The 20,193-nt window shown below is 47.6% G+C and overlaps 1 protein-coding gene and 1 non-coding gene across 2 annotated transcripts in view; both read right to left on the reverse strand.

Annotated features, from left to right (window-relative positions):
• Positions 1-20,193, reverse strand: part of LOC106741489 (protein split ends) — a 78,422-nt gene that overhangs the window by 40,311 nt on the left and 17,918 nt on the right. Inside the window, exon 2 of the mRNA XM_014613588.1 lies at positions 14,652-14,901. Coding sequence (XP_014469074.1) covers positions 14,652-14,876 — 225 coding nt within the window. The 5' untranslated portion in view covers positions 14,877-14,901. The remainder of the gene's footprint in view (positions 1-14,651; positions 14,902-20,193) is intronic.
• Trnae-cuc lies at positions 17,555-17,626 on the reverse strand. The gene has a single exon. It is a non-coding gene; the product is annotated as a tRNA-Glu (tRNA).

Consider the following 20,193-nt stretch of genomic DNA (forward strand, 5'->3'; position numbering starts at 1 on the left):
TTCCTCTTCTTCGCTTTAACGTATCTCCATCGTGCGAAGAAGCTGTTGCTTTGACGTGCCGCGGTGTTTTGCGTCATTCTCAATCGGTTTATCGACGCGAAATTATCCCGGCGAGAGTAAGATCTCGAATTTATCCGTCGAGCTATCAACGATCGAGACGAATCAATAATGTGAGCATGGACATAAATGGGGTGCGGCGGGCGGTAAAAGTCCCCCCCCCCTCCCCCTCCCTTAAATTATTTCGGCACGCTCAACCAGTTCGATTAATCTGGAAATATGCAGCTAAACGCGTTTTCGTTTTGAGGGGAACAGAATTTCTGGTTAAGAATTAAAATTCGTTTCTATTTCCTCCGACTAAAACATGTTTGATCATCCATTGTCAGATTGACCCAACCGAACATTTTAGTGCAAAGAGAAATAACTAAATTATGAAAATCGCAAAAGTAACGAAATTTAACATGCATTACGATCTATATCCCATAAAAACTACAGTACATATTCTGTAATTAAAAACTAATAACAAGAGATAAGCAGTGCTTTATGAAAATGAATGAGGTTTACTGAAGATCCGCGAGGACTGGCTTTAGTATAAATATTCCGGTAAATCTTTCTTGCGTAAAAATAAATTCTATAAATTTGTGCGAATAATAACAAAATTTGAACGAAGATTAATTTTTCCTTCCTCCTCCCCCCCTCCTCCCTACCTCGACTGAAATTCTGGTTATGGTCACAAGTGTGAATACATATTTCTTCATAGATTCCCGCGGATGGATCAAGATATACGTTTCTATATTGTGTGGTTTATTTATTGGGATAAAATTTTTTTTAAATTGTGTTCTCGAATTATATATATATATATATATGAATAAACGAAGCAATAGGCGCAATGATTTATATAATAAAAAAGATCGATTTTTCGATGCTGGCGTGGAAATGACGAAGGTACATCCCAGCGCGGAGAGATAAAGCAGCCCAGCAGAAGGCTGAACATTTAGTTTAGCCGCAAAGAAGCTGAGCGGCACTTCATGCGCATTAACCGCATGTTTTACGAGTTTTACGAGCGGTGTTTTCCGCGGGATGTTTCTACGAAAACGGGACCTCCCCCTCTCCGCCCTGGCGAATAACGCTTGCGCGAAATGGCCGGCACGAGCTCGGGATAAAAAGAGAGCCTGTCGGATCATTGTCATTAGTAACGTTGCCGTTCCGCAGGTATGAAAACATCGATGGGATATCGCTGATTTTCCGCGGCATTCTCAGCGTTCTCCGTAGACGTCGCGATCGCTTTTCCCCGACGGACGTCTATCGAATCACTTTTATCAGCCGTGAATAATGTTTTACTCCCCTTCGACATTAATCATTAATATTAATTAACGTTGTGCGTGAATTCCACTTTATTAAAAATTCAGCATAATTGATGAGCGAATGGCGACCAGTTTTTGTATTGGGAAAAATATCCGAACGTATCTGATGGGATGATCCGATTAAAGACCAAATCGTGACCTTTGTCCGGTGAAAATGATAACGGACGCCCAAGGAGCGACTGGTTTCCCGATTAAGTTCCGCCGGTGAACTGCATTGGTAATTTCATCGATATTTCTCCGGTAACTTCTTCGATATTCCGTCGGATAAATGATTAATGTCGGTGTCCATCGTCACTTGATCGGACGAATAGAAATAATAATCGAACGGATCGTTCAATCGGCTTGTCCGACGGGAATATTTCTCAGTACAGGAGACAAGGCTCAAGCTTGTAAAGAAGATGATTAATGGACGATACTTCTCCATCGGCCGCGAATTACTTGTAAGTCACGGCTGATCGTAATCCGACGTCGCGGATTGCCGTAAACGTAAACCGACCTTTCGAAACCTTCGTCGGCGAAACTGGTCGACTCGGGGCGACGCGAGGCTCGATAATTGGAAGGGATGTCGTCACGTGTACGGAAAAAGTCACGACCCATTACGGATAAGGATCGGCGATAATCGCACCGGCGGCGCGCAGGATGCGCCCGACGTTAGGAAGGTTTCCGTCCGAGAAGCGAGAAAATTGCTTAATCGCTCCGGCGGCCGCGCGGGAAAAATGACGATCAATGGGGAAAATGGAAGGAAACGTCCTCAATTTGCGTGCCTTCGACGTTGTCGCGCGGAGGAATGCAACGAACGGCCGCGGTAAGAAGAACCGCAAGAACGGACAACCGGCCGCCTATCAGCGGCAGTTAACCGCGCGCGCACTCCTGCCGCACTTTTCCTGCCGCTCTTTTTCCCTCCTCTTTTTCACCTCACCCCTGCTGCCGCGTTCTAACGCGCGACCGCGCCCACAATGCTCCCGTTTGTCGCGCGCAATTTCGCGCAAAACCCCGCGACAATTTACCGTTACCGAAAGGCGATAACCGCTCCTTGAAAATGAAACTTTCGTAAATATCCCCGATCGTCCACGGGTGCGTCGAGTTGCCCCGCTCGGCTTCCGATCTCTCGGCGATGTTAACAAATCGGGACACAATCAGAGAAATCGGAACTTTTGATAAAAAATAAACAATGGGATGGTCCAATTAAAGACCGAATCGTGCCTTTATCCGGTGAGAGTGATAACGGATAACACAAAGAGCGACTTTTCCGATTAAGTTTCGCCGGTAAACTGCATTGGTAACTTCGACACATCGAGACTGATGTGACCAACCGTCCCGATTTTCGACTCTCCTTGAGAGGCAATCCCGATAAAGCCTTAAACGGAACGCCATTTGTCCCGATTCTTCACTCAACGAAAAATAAATAATACATTATATAATAATGAATCGTCACTCAAACTCATTAACTCCCTTAAACTCCCTTAAACTGTGAGCGCCGCCAATAGGATGAAAGGTCCTTATCGTGTGTGAACAAGACCTAAAGGCGTCCGATGCTGGCTGCCCTTTGGATTCTTTAGTTTCTATTTAATTAAACAAATCTTAGTTCCCTTTATTGAAATGACTCAACTTTCCAAACACATAATTACATATTTCACGTTCCGTTGATTCCTTTCTTTCAATTTCATTTCAAAAATCTCCCTCCCTCCAATTTTCGATGTAACGATTGCTTATATTGAAACACAATAGAAAACTATGTTCAGTTGATCGTTCGATCTTGACGTAACAATGAAGAAACACTTTACTTACCCACTTTCGTCTAATTGGTTTACTTTTTATTAGAAGTTCCGATTTCCCTGGTTGTGTCCCGATTTTGTAAGGTCGACATTTTGCAATTGATCGGTCCAAGAGTTGACCATCCTGAGGGCCAAGACACCGGTATCGAAGGACTCCTCGAGAACTGTAGATACTATGAGTCATGCTCGTGTTATCGCAAGTTCTACTAGACGACCACACGTGAAGTCGCGACGATCGAAATCGAGAGGAGGACGTGGGAGCACTCCCGATGATGTCACCGGAGCGCCGGAGGTAAGAAGCGCGTCGGAAGGCGCGCGGCGGCGTGTCACGATGAATTTCTCGAGGATCGCGAATTACATAAATCGCGAGAGCACGAAGCGACGGAGACACGTCCTGACCTCGACACATTTCGCCACGTCATTCGTCGAACGAGTGATCGATCGGACAGCCGATCGGCAATCAGCGGCGACGCTCAAAAGTGGAACTGGGTCGCGCATGCAAGTGAACGTGTTTTCCCTTTGAGAACGTACACGCGAAACGCCTTTCGACGACATTCCCGACGACGACGATGCGCTAGGAAATATTCGCCATTCTCATTACGGCGCTAAAGAGCCGTCACGCGAATGGTGAATTAAACTCCCATTAAAAATGTATAGCGGAACGCACTGCCGCGGAGGTTGTCGAACCCGCGCTCTGGTACTCGCCGCAACGAAGGTCTTTGTCTTTCTTTTTTTCTGAAACTATTTCCAGACCTGGAGCCTACTTCCCGTTAGCTCGGACCGTATCCGTGCGAATAGCCCTTTTCTGAACCTGCTCATTCGTACGAAAATAAATTCTTCCCTTTGAACTTTGAATATCCTCGTAGATTGATTTTAAACCTATAAATTTCGAAATGACTCATGTAAATCTGTACCTTCGATCGTACGTCGAAACTTAGCCGCAAGTTAAGCAGTTTTAAGTCCTCAGTCCTCAACAAGCCGGCGCAAGACTAAGTTCTTCGTAGCTGCTCGTAAGAACAATATCAGCCGCGTGTCAACCCAGACAGAAATGAAAAGTTGAATTGACATCGGTCGCAGCGGTCTCTATCGATGGTCGACATTTAAGTAGTCGATTTCAGTTAAATGCGGGCTTAAATTCCGATCAATCATCGACATCGGTTATTGTGGGCGCAAAATGTTCGCAAGAAAATTACATCGGTAACGAGATAAAGCAAACTAATGTTAGATTATTTCGCTTAAGTAAAAAAGATTGCCACTTTATCTTCCGCGTCTTCTCCCACGATGAATCCCCTCCGTGGTTTCGATTCTGCAAGCCCATCCTTTTTCCCCGTCGTGGTCGGCGTTGCTTCGCCTTCGGCGATCGAACGGAAATTTCTGATACGTGACGTCGCTCCGGCGATATCTCGGGAGATTACGCTTACGATCTATTTTTATATCTTTCCAAAACACTGATGCGCGATGTCGACAAATGTTGGAAATAACGCAAGAGCGATCATACAGAATGGAGATCAACCTCGCTGCGTACGTTCCTGATCTGAGAAATCCCCCGTGTCGGCGCGAACTACCTGGTCGCACGGGGAGTCCACCGCGGGAAGCGGGCGTTCAGGTGAAATGAAATGTGCGAACGCCTCTATGCAGACGAGATTCAGTTCCCAGAACCTGAGATGAGCGAGACGGTTCTGGTCCACTAAGAGACTGCGTTGCAGACGCTACCGGCGGACGAGGGTTTCCGAAGTCCGTCGAAGCGTCGAAGGCGTTAGATTTCACAGGCTGATCCGCGCGTAAGAAGTCGCTCGGGCAGGAAGATAGGAGCCTCAGATATGTCCCTATCCGAAGACAACTCGAATTAACACGGCACGCCATGCGTGAGTTATGACCTAGAAGATCCAACGTCTGAATCATCCTAATGCACGGCAGTCGCACGGGTGCATCCATTTCTGACGACAGTTTCAAACTTTCAGGTAAAAATCATTCCTTCCCCCATTTTCCGCGCGTTTCTTTACTTTCCCGTCCCAGGGTGGTGCGGAAATTGGAAAAATTCTCGCGTGTTTACGGTTAAAACTCTCACCGTATTTATCTTTCCCTCATGAAGAAGATAAGAGGCCAAGATTATCCGCGGAAAATTCGGAAAGCCGATTTTTTTCCCCCGAAACTTTAAAACCACGGTATATTAACTGTCTCGCGATCTGTCTTGAAAAATTAGCAACAAAAAAGAAGCAAATTGCGGATAAAACCGGGGGGGNGTATTTCGATCGGTCGGTTTTCGCTTTGAAGATCCGTGTGGAAAATTTACCTTCGACATTCGTCGGTTGCGATCGTCGATTCGCGGACGGCCTAATTTATTCCCGAGCGTTTCCGTTTTTTCACACACCGTTTTCCAGCGCGACGATGTGTCACGCAGTGTTGTTTCGCGAGCGGGAAAAGTCGTGCGTACTTTCCGCGCGCGTAGGCCGGCCTAGACCACATTCGCCCGCACCTTCTGCACGTGGGTGCGTGGGTGCGTGTGGGAGTGAGACGAACACACTCATGCACGTGCGAACTCACGATCGAACGCACGCGTTTCTCAGTCTCGCATCGCAGACTTTTCCCACACGTGGCTCGTAGACGCGCAGCTCCCTTTTCTGTTCGCTTTCCAGGTCGACTTCTTAATCCCTACCACCGCCTCCTCCCACCGGTGTGCCGTCTTCTGCTTCCCCTCCATTTCTCCCTTTCGTTGTTCCTTTTCGTCCACCTCGGGATCGGCAACCGTTGCGCAACCGCGCTTCGCCATGTATGACTTTATGGGTTTCGCGTAGGCCCGCTCGCTCGTACTATAATCGGAAGCGATCCCGAAGAGCCGCGAGACACACGAATCGATACGCGATCCCCGCTGGAGGAAGCTGTTAATAACGATGCGGGAAATGTATTAACAATCTACATGTCGGTGTTTCGATATCGGTCATTATTATCGGACGCGATGTTTCACGCACCGTTTAATCAAGGCTAAATTGAGCGATATGAGGAAGCAATTTCCACCGAAAAATGGGAACGCGTCTAGTTTCCGAACTAGTTTGCATATCCCGTAATTTTCGCAGAAATACACGGAAATCGGCGGAATTCAATTAGGGAGCCTTCGGTCCGATTTTTTTCGATTTAAATTCCCCGTATACAGGTATCCCCGGGGGGAATTATTTTTAACAACAATCTAGCTTTCGCTGTCGCTTCGACTTAGATGATCGTAGTGGGGAAAACTGTCCCGTGTAAAAATGTATCCAGCTGATCCGAATCGGAAGCTAATGGCTAGCTAATGCAGGCTAAATAAAATTTCCCAGCTCGTCACTAATTTGTCGTTGGCTGACGATTCAGTAAATTACCGGCCGATTATTTACTAAAAAGAATCGAATTTTCGGGCCTTACGTATCAAACGTGATAAAGCAGATCTATTCTAAAATGTATAATCTAACTACCGTGTATCCATCACTAACACTTAAAAATAAGACAGCGAGTCAGAATTGAGCGCACGTTATTTCGCGAGGTTCTTCATAAAGCGGAAGTGAACGTTACTGCCTGGCCTACCAGAGTTATGACTTTTCATTTCGTAACGGTAATTTCTTTCATCCAGCCGCAGCTGATTTATTTATCTATCCGTTATCTAGCCACTAGGAGAAGCGTTATATCACTGTCTGATAGCGGCGGAGATAAATTTCCTACCTCGTCGGTAGACACCCGCGACGTTCGATTTCTACCAGAGGCGTAGCAGTAATCATGGAACACCGATGAAACACGGCGGGCAATCGCAGATACCGTATCGTTCGGCGGCGACATCGGCCACGGTGAAGCTAATAAGCCGTGGCGAGACGGAGGAAGTTCGAAGGATGCGCGCGAAGAGCAAGTGGACACGCTTGCCTGGTCGTGAAATCAAAGCTGCAGGCTCGAACAATCGCACGCTGGCGAAGGAAAGCGAAAGAGCAGTTTGCCTTCTGCGGACGAGCTTCCGGTTCCTTCCTGCGCCGGGCAGATATCACCTGGCGCTGCTGAGTCAGAGAGCTCGCTTCCCAGACACCTGCTGGCCGAATCGCGTAGCAGGTTCCATCCGCTATTAGCCACGCGTGTGTCTTCCCCTCTTTGAGGGTCGACGGCGCTAGTTACGTGCCACCGGTAAGAGTGTACGCCGCGTCTTCCTCCATTGTCACCGAAACGAGTCCCGGATTCATGGGCCAGCGAGTTGTGACATCACGGGGACCTTCGGGCCCCGGGGCACTCCTTCCTTCGCTACGACGCCTCACTTTGTAGACAGGAGCCGCGCTCAACTCGCTCGTTCGCCTCTTACCGCGGAGGAGAGACAAAACGCGAGGTCGAAGCCGACTGCTCACACGCGGAGGAAGGAATCAGCTGAAATCCAGCCGTGGCGAAAATAGGAACAGCTGATAACGGCGTTAGTTATCAAAGATGAAATGCATTTGCTGCGAAGTATTCGACTGCATGTCGTTTCGCCGTGGCGACTTAGTTCGAGCGAGTAATCAATTTAGCGACAATTAAATAAATTTAGCTAAATAATTTTAAATAATTTATCAATGACGGTAGCCTGGTTTAGTTCTTATTGCTGATCCTTTCTCTGTACCGAACACGAGCGAGGAGAAACGGACGAGGGGGAAGCAGGGCTAACGAAAGATCGCTTCGAATGGCCGGACGTTCTGGCCGAGAAATCTCTCTGGGAAAAAAAGAATCGAGACGCAATCGAGAGAGACGACGCGTCAGGTGAATCGCGAGACAGCTGTACCGCGAAGGACGCGGCACGCGTCGGTATCCTACACCCTCCTCCCCTCGCGCGATCTCTCCCGGGAGGAGATCGGGTGTACGTCGAGTCGTCACGTGCCGGCAGCTGGAGAATTCCAGTTTTTTTCTTTTCATCTCGGATAACAGCGCCCTTTTTGCTTCAAAAAGTCGCGCCCGCCGGCGTCCTGCGGCCAATCTTTATTGCGTTATTCGGGACGTGAAAAAAAAGCTCGTTGCACAATCGTCCGTGTAATCGGTGCGACAATGGCAGCACGTAGGTCTCGGCGCTTCCTTTTTTCGAATCGAACGAGGAGCCGGCGCGCAAGACCGAGGAGGTCCATCCAAATCGTACGAGTGACTCACGCAATCACCCGGCGCTCCGTCCACGTGTCCACGCTGCTTTACGTGGGAGAATCCAAAGGAGAGAGAAAAAAAAACACCTGAAGCGGGCGCGCGTGACTAATGGTAAACGGCGCGAACATCGTAAAACGGTGGTCCGTTTGAAACGGAGAAATCGGATAGTCGGACAACAAGCGGGGGACCGCGTGGAAAACAAGAACGGCGGAGGCGACGGCACGGCGACAAATAGTCGGGGAGGAAAGTGCATTGTGCGTAACACGTTGTGTGTGGGAACACGCACGATTGTGCGAGTGGCGTTACTCGGTCGCGCGCGTGTGAGCATGTGTACGCTCATGGAAGACATCGGGAGCAGCTTTCCACCCTTTTACGAGGCCGTCGGGACAATTAGAATGGGGAAAGCTCATTCAGTCGGACGGGCTAATTAACGTGTGCGAGCCGTCGGCCCTCCGTTTCGCGATCAACGCCGACGGCACCCACGATGGGTGGTGGCTGGTGGAATCGTATCGATGAACGACGGCGAGTGCCGAGAGACGCTGCGCTTCTTCTTCTTTTTTTTTCCCCCTTTTTTTTCACGCGATTATTTATAGCCGACGACGGTGAGAATGAGAGCCGGTCGCGAGTGAAACCTTGAACCTCGGCTGAATCGGCGTGGGTGCAGGAAGCACGGAGAGAGCGAGGACGACGGCACAGGACGGTCCCGTGAGAAGCGAGACCAAATATGTAAATGACCCGACGGTCTGTGCGCCGTCTGTCGAACTTGAACCATCTGCGACCGGTAGTTGGAAGTGAAGTTCGATGTGAAGACGCGACTTTCGGGACTCTGTTAATATAGTTGCCGTTCGGAGATTCTCTTCAAGATGGAAAAACAAAGGTTTCATCGAATTTACTAGACAGCGGACAAACCGAACGCGTCGGTGGGAGGTTTCGGTACGGTTTCGGTAGGAGGAAAGGGAAGTTTCCAGTTATGAGAAGCAAATCTGGGGCCGTGAGAGTCAGAAATTTGGTTCCCTTCAACGAAAACGCGCTTGGTTTGTCCGCTGTCTGTGGTAAATTCGGTCGAACTTACTTCAGCACGTGAGACAGACTTTGATTCGGCATTAGAATCTGAACTTTTCGATTGCATCTCACGGTATATTTGATTTTACATCTGTAGATTGTTATTTCAACTGAAGTACTCACATCTAACTCTCTCTGAAGTCAGATTTCGGTGTCTCATTTGGGACAAGATTCAAGTAACAATTATTGACACAGGCCTAGATCTCTCTCGTGTCGCGAGATTGTCCCTCAAGTTCCGCCGGTGGCGAATACACTTTGTCTTCGCCGGAACAGGCGGCATTAATCGATTCATGCGCGGCCGAGTGCGGCCTCAAATATACGGATGGCTTAATTGCTTCCGGAAGTTCCGCACGGATCGACAAGTCCGCTGTGTCTCTCGTGACAGATGTTGTTGCGAAAATAATAGCGGGTTACGCGTGCTGTTATTACCGCACTGTACACACGTGATCCCCCGGTTTTATCCACCGAGACGAATCAATGAACTCGCATGTTATTAATTAATTAATTTATTTATTTATTTATTTATTTATTTATCGCATGTATAGATCTCTGCCTGACGATACATTTTTCGAAGGCAGGAACTTAATTAACTCTCGGACGAGTGAAAAAAAGGACGAGCCTCCAGCAGGTTTCACGAGTTCTTGGCGACTATACGATGGCCGCTAACGAACGCAATCAGTATGCAACAACAGCTACCGGTGACAAAGTAGCGCTGCTCGGACATCGCGGCACCGTTAAGCGCGGCAATCCAGATAAACAAGTATAGAACTACTCCCATGCCGCTTTTCTCCCTCCCTCCGTGCGCTCGCAACGGCAAAATAATAGCCGCGACTGGATTAACAGTAAAAAAAAAAGGGAATTCCCTCGCAATTTTCCCAAGCGATCAAGCCGTCATCATCATCGTTATTATTTCGCTCGCTCATGACTTCGACGTTACGCGCTATGAGAATGTGGAACAACGTATCTATCTGAAGTGTCTAAAGTGGAATGAACTCTGATTTGTTCGCAGATCCGCCGCGCAAATGCGAGATTTCATCGTCCACATTTTTTGCAGCTCCTTACAAAAATGTCTCGAACAATTTTTAGCGCGCAAAAAACGGTCAGTTTGAGCAGCGCAAAGTGTATATTCGGTTGAACGAGCACAATCCCGTTTTCAGACCGGTGGAGGGCCATTTTCTGTAAAAACGAGTAATTATAGCGAACTGCACACGAGTATATATATATCTGAGCGGCATAAACGTACTATTGAATACGTTTTAATAATAAAAATATACGTAAATTTAAGACGTGTAACCGTATATTCACATAAACGAGTACAAAATACTCGTTTAACACCGGAACCGTGGCTGGGTCGCTTTCTTCGGATTTCTTCGTACTTTTGTCGCCTGACTTTTCTCACCGGGAAGCTTTCGTTATCGTAAAGCAAATAAATAATATCATAAAGTTGAAAAAACTCAACGGACAGTTACAAAAAAAAAAATAAGGTGAGTTACAACTGACTCATTCGCGGTTCTAGGAAGGAAAAAAACCGCCGCGGTTTTGACGTTAACGCTCACAAACACTCACATTTTGCATTTTGAAACAGCACGAGTGAACGCGCTCCTTTCCATATTGAGACGAAAGTAAGTAAAAGGGGGATGCATCAACGTGCTCTCAGCTCAGCTCGGGAAATATTGAAAACGGGCGATCTTTTCAAAATTACCCACACTCGGCGCGCACTCGTCGTATTCCTTCGCTTAATAAACTGCGCGCGCCTGAGGGTGGGAGAAAAAAAGGGGGCGTAAAAAGAATAGAAACCTGAAAACTGGGCCGCGAACGGATCTCGCGCGAGGAGAGAAAACCCGATCATCTTCGCCAGGAAGTTTACGCGTCACTGCAGAACGTAAGATCGCGAGCGGCCGAGACGGTCCGCGGGAGACGAGATCTTCGATCATCGTCTCGGAACAAAGGACACGCGAGATCCCACTGTTGGTGGCGCAACCTTGAACCTGGGTGTCCGCGATATACCCCGGGAAGTACCCTGAACCCTATTTCGAAGGCTCCTGGAATACGGCGCACTCGTAACCGGCGATTTGTTGCCGCTGATCGCCGATGCTCTACGCTCGTTCCGCCGAACGAGCCGATCGTGATCGCTCGACGATGAAGCGCTTCCTCGCTCCCCGGTGGTTGCGAAATCGTCCCGAGGCGCTTTTACGAGCGCGCAAAGCATCGGACGTCCCCGACGCGTGGAAACGCCTCCGAGATATTACCATCGGCAAAGGGAATACCCACGGCCGAATCTAAAATTGGACTTCGTCCGGAATAACGTTGACTCCACGTCGCGGGGTTCGCTCGCGCGCGAAGGAATTGGATCGCCGCCGCCGAACGAACGTTCCGAAACACACCTGTCGATCATCGGACCGCTCGACGCCCCTTCCTCCCTTCGCTAACGAGCGCGATTTAAAATTAATCGACGCTCCGCCGCCGCACGACCGACGTGGAGGAAACCGCCGGGAGTGACGTTACTCGCCGGTGACGTTATCGGTGCACGTGCTGTTATCGCTACTTATTCCCGTCGGTGACGCTCGCCCGGGGAGGATGGGAACGCAGATACGCGTGCGTTTTTATCACCGCAGGTATGAAAAAAACGTTTCACTCGCGTCTGCGCCGCGATAACACAGGCATTTAACGATTAGCAGACGCTCGGACGAGATCGAAAACACTCGGCCACAACAGGCATCGCGACAACCCGCGGAGGAACCGGGTTCCGTAAACCGTCGGTAAACCGGGGACAAAGCCGAACGAAACCACGTCGGCCTCGACGTCCGCGCTAATCCGTTCCGGAACTTCGTCAAGCCGATTAAACCGTCCATCGGCGGCGCGTAAATGAAAATCCGCGACTCGGGAACACTCGATTACTCCGGCGCGCGCGCGACTCCGCATCGACAGAGACAACGTCAGTCACGTGACGGAGGGCGAGAATTTTTCATACGTCGCGATCGCGTACGATTAACCCTTTGAGCGCTATGAATATATGCCTTCTCACACAACCATTCAATTTAGGTTATGAACGTTTTTGAGGTCACTACATAATTTATTTTAGTTACAATCAATATATTTTGCAATGAAAATTCAGTCTGCTCAACTTGCGCTCTTTCGTAAAAAATACGCAGCCCACGGTGTGCTTCTTCGTAAAGAGTGGGCAGTCCACGGCGCACGCTTAACGTCGGACAACGCAGCGCTCAAAGGGTGAACGATCATCGCTAATGCAGACGGTATCTCGATCGTAGAGCCTGTGCCACGGTCACGAAGAGAGCCGACGCGCCGTCACGGCGTTTATTTTCTATTCGTAACACGAGACAAAGCAGTTAACCACACCCTGCGTGCTGCGTGCACGGTTTGCACTTAAAACGCTTGTATCACGTGTCACGTAAAGCACGGTATTGGTAGAACGCGTGCCTCATGCCGAGCGATCTCAGATCCCGCCAACTTACAGAGCGTTACTGTTACCGCCTGCTATATCAAGCAGAATTTACGCTTCTCCGAGGTGAGGTACACCTGAATGCCGCGTGAAAATGGACGAATTATTCCAAGAATAAATGATCCATCCCTCCAAAAAGAGCGATCGAAGTTTCAAGTGTCGTAGATGAGCGTAGGAAAGAGAAAGTCGAGTGTCTTATCGAATTAAAACGATCTCGGTCTCTTAGAATTCACGAGCGTATAAGTGTTTAATTTTTTTTCCTTTTTTTTTTAAGAGTGCTGCGAGTCCTGTGAAACTTTTTCGAGCAACAAGCCGTATTTAACGCAGCGCTCTCGGCCACTTTTTAGCGCCTCTTAACGCGAACAAACGTGACTTCTTCCTCTCGACTTTGGAACCGGTGACCGGTGTCCCTAAGCGTGACTACACAAATACAAACACACACACACACGCACACGTTACGAAAATCGCCATTAAACAGCAAGAAGTTAACAGTGCTGCCGAGAGGCAGCATCGACGTTCGTGAGAGAGTTAAAAGGAGGTCTGACGATCCGATTGAAAGAAGGAGACTGCGGAGGGTCTGTCACTTCGCCGGGCATGAATATTTACGCGCGTCTCGAAGGCTCCTTAGAGGCAAACCTGAAGGATTCGGCGATGGACCGTGTTCATAAATCGCGGGCGTACTCGACAACGAGACTCGTAAAGCCTTCGGAGAGAAATAGCAAGCGAGAGCGCGTGTAACGCCTCTCGAATGTCAAGGATCACCGGTCGCCGCATTTTTACCGCGTTCTGACCTCGCTTAGATACGAGTTACCACCTAAATCCGAAATATCAGGTATGATTATTTTACTGTCCTCCGGTGTAAAAACTTCGTGACGCGAGACAACCGGATGCTACCGTGAGTGAATATTTTATATGCCTATATTTGACACGCTTCAATTAATACTTCGCCACCTCGTCGCTCGATTGAATAAATTATTTCTGTATTATTGGTTTGCGTCGTCTTTTGCGTAGGTCTCGTTCGATGCGCTCGCGCCTTCTCGCCGTGAAAGGAACGGAAAGCACGCTCGACCACCGGGTTGCATACGCCGAAGGCGTTCGTTCACTTTCATGAAGCGCATACGTTTGCCGTGAGGTCCCATTCCAACCGGCTGCGTGTAAAAATTTTGGCATTTTCTGCACAAATCGCATAATTTTCGCACAATTTTTTTTAAATATGGGTGCATTCTTCTAATATGCAACTTGGTAAAATACGTTGGCGAAATTCTGCGTAGAATAAAAATGCTAGATTCAAATAAATAATTACTCCGATATTCTTTAGCAAATTTTTACTTGGATCGAGTAATATATCTGTTTGATCCAAGTAAAATATTTATTCGATTCAAGTAAAATTTATTTAACCCGAGTAAAAATTTGCTAAGGGGCCATTCAACAATTACCACGAGGGAGGGGGAACCTATCTGACGGTGACTGCTATTAGTTGGTCATTTAATTCAACGATTGCAATTTGGCCAGCAACTATATCAACGCAATTGTTGCACCAACGCGTAATTTGTTCAGTGAACATCACTTTTTTCTAAACGAGGATGACCGCCGATTTTGCAGATCCAACCGCTTTTTTCTCAGTGTACCATAAATATGGTTGTAGGCTAATTTTTTTATTCTATATATCGGCGGAGGGGAGGGAGGATTAATATTGGAAGGGGACAAATACTTTCTAAGGGAAGGAGGGAGGGAAGAAATATCCAAATTTAGCGTAGATGGAATTGTTGAATGACCCCCAAGGATTATTGGAATAATTATGTACTTGAATCCGGCACTATTTTTTTCTATGTAATTACGGTCCTTGACTATCGATACAGAAGCTGTCCCGTTGGGACCACTCACTTGTACGGCACTGTTGAGGAAACAATTGTTCTGCCCGGGCCCGTTGAGCAGACCCTTCGTGCTGGTGAAGCTGCTATTGTGCTCACGATGTGGCGATTTCTGACAGCTCTGCACCTGCCCTTCCGCCTGATTTCCATGATGGCACTGTGCGGATTGAAGGTAACCGGCGAAGTCCACTGTGTCCTGGGACGCAGCCTGCTGCTGCAGTCCCATTGTAGAAGTCATGCTCGACGGATCAAGGTGGACTCATCTGTAAAAACATTCGCGACAAACACATTTATTGCTGACACAACGTCTCAATATATCGCAGGGGATCAATTCTCGGAAAATATCGCGTTCGCTATCCGTACGGGGGCAAACCTCGAACGGAGCGACGGGGCAATCGAACGCGACACCGGCTATTCTTTTGTCGACAATAAAACGGCGCCGTGTCGCGTTGCGAAATACGTTCGACATTGCGCAACGGTTTCGCCGAGTCGCGGCATCGTGCGTTAGAAAGGAAGCACTTATTACGCCTTAAGCCCAGCGGTGAACTCGAGAGTCCCGCCGCGGGAACTCGTAAAACCGAGTCAGCGAGGAAGCTGCGGAGTATAATTACAAGAGGAGTTCGAATAAAAAAATCAGTTTACGCGTACACGGAGACCCGACGTAAAATTTTACGAGCCGCAGTGCCTGCGCAGAAGAAGAAGAAGAAGAAACCGATTGCGCGCGGATGTTTATCAGGTTCGACGGGAATTCCTCTCGCTCCGAGAACGGATTTTTCGCATTTTCTTACCCTGCCTTTCCTTCTCGAGGGAGTGGTGGGGCGGCTCGAGGGAGAAGAAAAATATCTTCTCGAGGAAGGGGATGAAATCATCATAAAGGAGGATACGAGGGAGAGCCGCCACGCTAAATGCCAGCGCTGAGTGGACGGCGTTAATTTCGAGGAGCCGAGAAAAGTGGCCGGCGGCGGGTACGTGCTCGAGAGCAAGCCTGGCGCCAGTCCCCGCCGTATCTTGGCTTTCAGCCTTCGGATACAATACTCCGGTCACATTCCTCTCCCGACGTCGAGGTCCCGCCGTACTCGACACTGCGCTTATTACGGAGTCGACGAAGGAGACCAGACGTCGAAGGGGGCCGGCCGTCGGCGTCGGAAATGATGCGCCGGTCGCGCTCTTTTTCTTCCTTTTATCTCCGAATCGACTTCACACGCGCGCTATTGTGCACGAGATATCGATAGTTCCATTAACGATCAGGGAGAAGGTAACAGGCGATCAACAAAGAGCGCGATTAAAGAGACGACGCCATGCTCCCGTCGAGCCTCGTGGAAGCCGCGGAAGGAAGTCGGATCTATAGATCGAATGATGAACAGCGTTGCGGGTCGTTGAAAAGCTCGGAGGACGCAATTACGCTATCGAAAGCATCGGGCCGAGATAATTCCGACCGAGCGTTGGTGCGGTCGGCAGGAAATCCAGAGAAGCCGGCGTGTTACGATGTCGTTGTTTTGTCTCGGTACAATGGAAAGCACCGAGAGCCAGGAAACGGGGCACAATGATGACGGCCGCGCGCATCGCGCCGCCGATCCGTCGAGCTTTTCCCGCCCGAATCCCGCGATAAAGCGCAAATCGGGCGTAAACGTTTGCGATTTTACCGCGCACACACGGTTGTAAAACGTGATGGGTTTACGGCGAATGACATTTATCTTCGCACGGCCATGTGCAAACCGCGAATAAACCCGGCCCGGTTGGCCTCCCAACGACTCGTGTCGTCCCCGCGTTCGCCGGCCTTGGTAAGACGCGCCGTGAGGAATTTCCATTTGCGCGATACGAATCGCGTTAACCAAGAACGCTCGATTTCACCGCTTTCCGGAACCGCCGCGTCGAATTGCGCGCACCCGGAGCGGACTATTGTCGCGCATGGATCTAATTTTAGATAACGAGCCGTTCTTGAATGGGACCCGTCAAAGGCGCTAATTTTTCACGCTCAATGAAAACGGCTCGGCGAAGGCTAGCACGCGTCAGGCTACCCATAGCTCCGCGTTAATTACTCCTCCACGGTCTCCCAGCCCACGTAGTTGTTGAAATGTAAAATCCGAGTTTCATGTTAAACGCTTATAGGGCTATTCAATAATTATGACAAGGTAAATTTGAATATTCCCCCCTTCTCTTCGCCGCAAAGTACTTCTGATCCCTTCCAGTATTACGTGACATGTGGAGTTATTTCCTCGCCCTCGGTACATATAAAAATATAGTTTAAAACTGTATTGTTGAGTAATAATTGTTATACTGCACATTGATACTTTTCTCTAAAATACAAATGACTTTTAAACATATAATAACAAATCGATTGCTTTATTTTATAATTTTGATTGGTAACAGTGGTGCTTCTGAAATAAATGTTGAAAAATTAACATATCGATAATTAACACAAAACCGTGTCAGAACTTGAACATTTTCACCAATTGTAATCAAATGTATCACGAATGCAAATAAAATAACCATGCGTATCCGCATTTATAAATTATGCCATCGAATGTGACGTTCCATGGCCTTTATTCCCCCTTCTCTGTCGTCACATATTGTTGCGTAAATCTCTCCCCTCCTTTATGGTGTCACATAATTGTTGAATGGCTTCTATATTATTTAAAGACAATATTTAATTAATATGAATTTTATTTCCTGTAGTATTTGCTTATATTAAGACATGGCAAATTCATTGCCGTAAGTACAAAGAATTTTATCAGAAGGCCACATATCCGATCTAACTACGATATGAAGCGGAACAGCCGTGACTGACAAAAGTCTCATTGATCCTTTTTCGCGCTTGTTCGATCGATCACGATCGCAAATTTATTTACGTTTTTGGTATATTGAAGAAACATAAGATCGGCCTATATATTTTTTGTAACTCATAAAAAAAATAATTTCCGGTACCGGGAATCGAACCCGAGCCTCCTGGGTGAGAGCCAGGTATCCTAGCCACTAGACCATACCGGACCTTGAAACACCAGCAACTGCGCTCTAAGATTCTGCACTAGAGAGATATTATTTCCGTTTAGCAGAATAGACAAATTATATTTAACAGATCTACAAAATTATGTATATATATATATATATATATATATATAAAATTCTATTTCCGGGAATCAAACTCAAGGCGCCTGGATGAGAAACAATTATCCAATAATAATAAAAATATTATCACCTTCTCCTTAAAACAGATCTCCATCGTAACAGAAATAAAAAAAATGGAGAAGCATGGGGAAACGAAATTAATAGTATCTAATAAATATATGTATCGAGCTAAAAGCGTTGATAACGTAATAAGATAAAATAACCGCGAATTAACAAAAGAAATAATAGTACAAATCTTGTTCTTTCACGCGACTTTATTCCGCGCGAATTTCCCGGTAGCCTCGTGATCTTTAGGATGTCGTCAGCTACATAGATACAAAGTGTACGTTCGAGTTATCTCGAACGAAGCCGCTCGTAAGTCCCGAATTGTGGAGAAACTTACGCGCGTTCCTGAACGGCGACAGTCGTCTCCGCCACGTGCGCGTGTTATGCGTACTAACGTAACAAACGTCCGTTGTCTCGCATAACAATGGGACAGAGGTGGGTATTTATAGACGCGCTACGACGCCGATGTCGATATTTTACATCGTCCCCGCGACTTCTCTCAATTTTTCCGTTTTTCTTCTTTCCACAATCTTCACTACGATAAACGGTATGCAATTGTCCCGGAAAAGTGCAGCAGAAAACCATCGCCGCGAATAAAACAAGAAGGAGAAGGAGGCAAGTTGTTGGATGCGAAAGGGCGGAAGGGGGGGGGCGAGGGCGTCGTGAATTACGGCGTAAAGTTTAGGCACGGTGCTATCGCGCGCGAGCGCGGTTATTTTCGTTGGCGTTTCGTTCGCGGGACGGTCGGAGGCGCCGCGACGGCCATCCTGTCGAAAGAAAAACATGCAAATTAGGCCGCGCTGCCAATCCGGCGTCTTTGACGACCGTCTGGCAGAGGTTGCACGTCGATAGTAAAAACAGACGCGGTTAAAAGTCGCGAACGAGCGCGAAAATGACAAGCGGAGCTCGTCTATAAAGGCCGGTCTCCTCCGCGATTCGTTATGTTCGATAAAATCGCAATGTATGCGAATGATTCGCGTGTGTTAAATAAAGGCAGGGGCGGCCGCGTATCCGCGTTAATTAATTAACGTCGGAACGAAGTTCGCGTCCGCGGTATCATCGCGCTCGGCTGCACGGCGCGACGTTTTGCGAACGTAGCACCGTGAAACTCGTCCTCGCGATAGTAACCGTAGTCGGCCGCAAACGGTAATACACGAGCATGCTGCGGGAGAAGAAAGTTGGCTGAAGTTCACCGTCGCGAAAGAAAGCCTCGGCGATGTCGGCTACGAGGGGGGAAAAAGGGGGTTGTTCTTTGTCCACGGGAATAATCCGCTTTTCGATCGCGATTCGCGAATACGGCCGCGGGACGACGAGCGAGGAGATGATTTTTGCAGGGAGAGGCCGTTATTCTAATGGTTCGCGCCGAACGAAGAATTCCGTCGGATCCGTAATTTCAGGGGAAGCGTTTCTTTTACCCTTCGACCACATTATGGGTCGGGTAGACGGTGAGTGTTGCGTTTGAGGGGCTGTGTAACCGAGAGAAGCGCGTGATCTGAGTTCCCCCCACTCCCGGGAAATCATTAGAGAGCCTCGGCTCTGTCCATTAGACGTCTGATAAGCCAATCAATGCGTGTTTGGGAGCCATCCGAATTTGACGCAGGATCAATTAGATCTATAGGGTGCGGTCGGTATATAATTTGACGTTATTAATGAAGTGACCTTTTTTTTAGAAAAATTTGTGCGCGAATGTTAGCAAACATTGTGATTACGTATACTTTTTTCTCTTGAAAGTAATAAATAATAGTGTATTAGAGTTAGATATGCGGCGTGTAATTATTTCCTTAGACAACGGGCGTTGTTTATTTCGAGGAAGATAAAAACTATATTCGATACCTTCGCGACAAAAAGGTTTTTTTTCCTATATAGACACGTATTTTCGACGTACGAAAATATCTTCTTTACAGCGCCCCGAAGAAAATATATTTCTCCAACCTGGATTAGAGTCATATTTTTTCTGTTATAACTGTATTTCACCTTCGTCATCTTACAGTTGCAGATCGAAATAATAGAAAGTAAAGAAGTTACGATTTTTAAGTAAAACGCTACTATTCACAGGACAACTGTCTAAATTTGAATTTCTTTTTAGTGAATTAAAACATGATTTTCTATAAATGTATGATCAAACATTAAAAGTAGAAGAGTCACACTTTATTCTAGAATTTTGTCGAACTCTTTCCTTTCAGTTTCCGAGATATGGAAAATTTTGAATACCGCACAGGGCCGATATGACCAAGTTCGCGGTGCGAGTGAAGTTTTCAGAAGAGCGCTATCGAAGGGTTAGACACACACAATTACGCAAGGTCCGGTGAAATTTCATATAAATATCCTCATTCTCCGCGTGGACGTCGGCACGTACATTTGACGTCATACACGTGTGGCACGAA

The sequence above is a fragment of the Dinoponera quadriceps genome, unplaced genomic scaffold (genome assembly GCF_001313825.1).
Source record: "Dinoponera quadriceps isolate SergipeBrazil2010 unplaced genomic scaffold, ASM131382v1 scaffold405, whole genome shotgun sequence".
NCBI classification, from domain to species: Eukaryota; Metazoa; Arthropoda; class Insecta; order Hymenoptera; family Formicidae; genus Dinoponera; species Dinoponera quadriceps.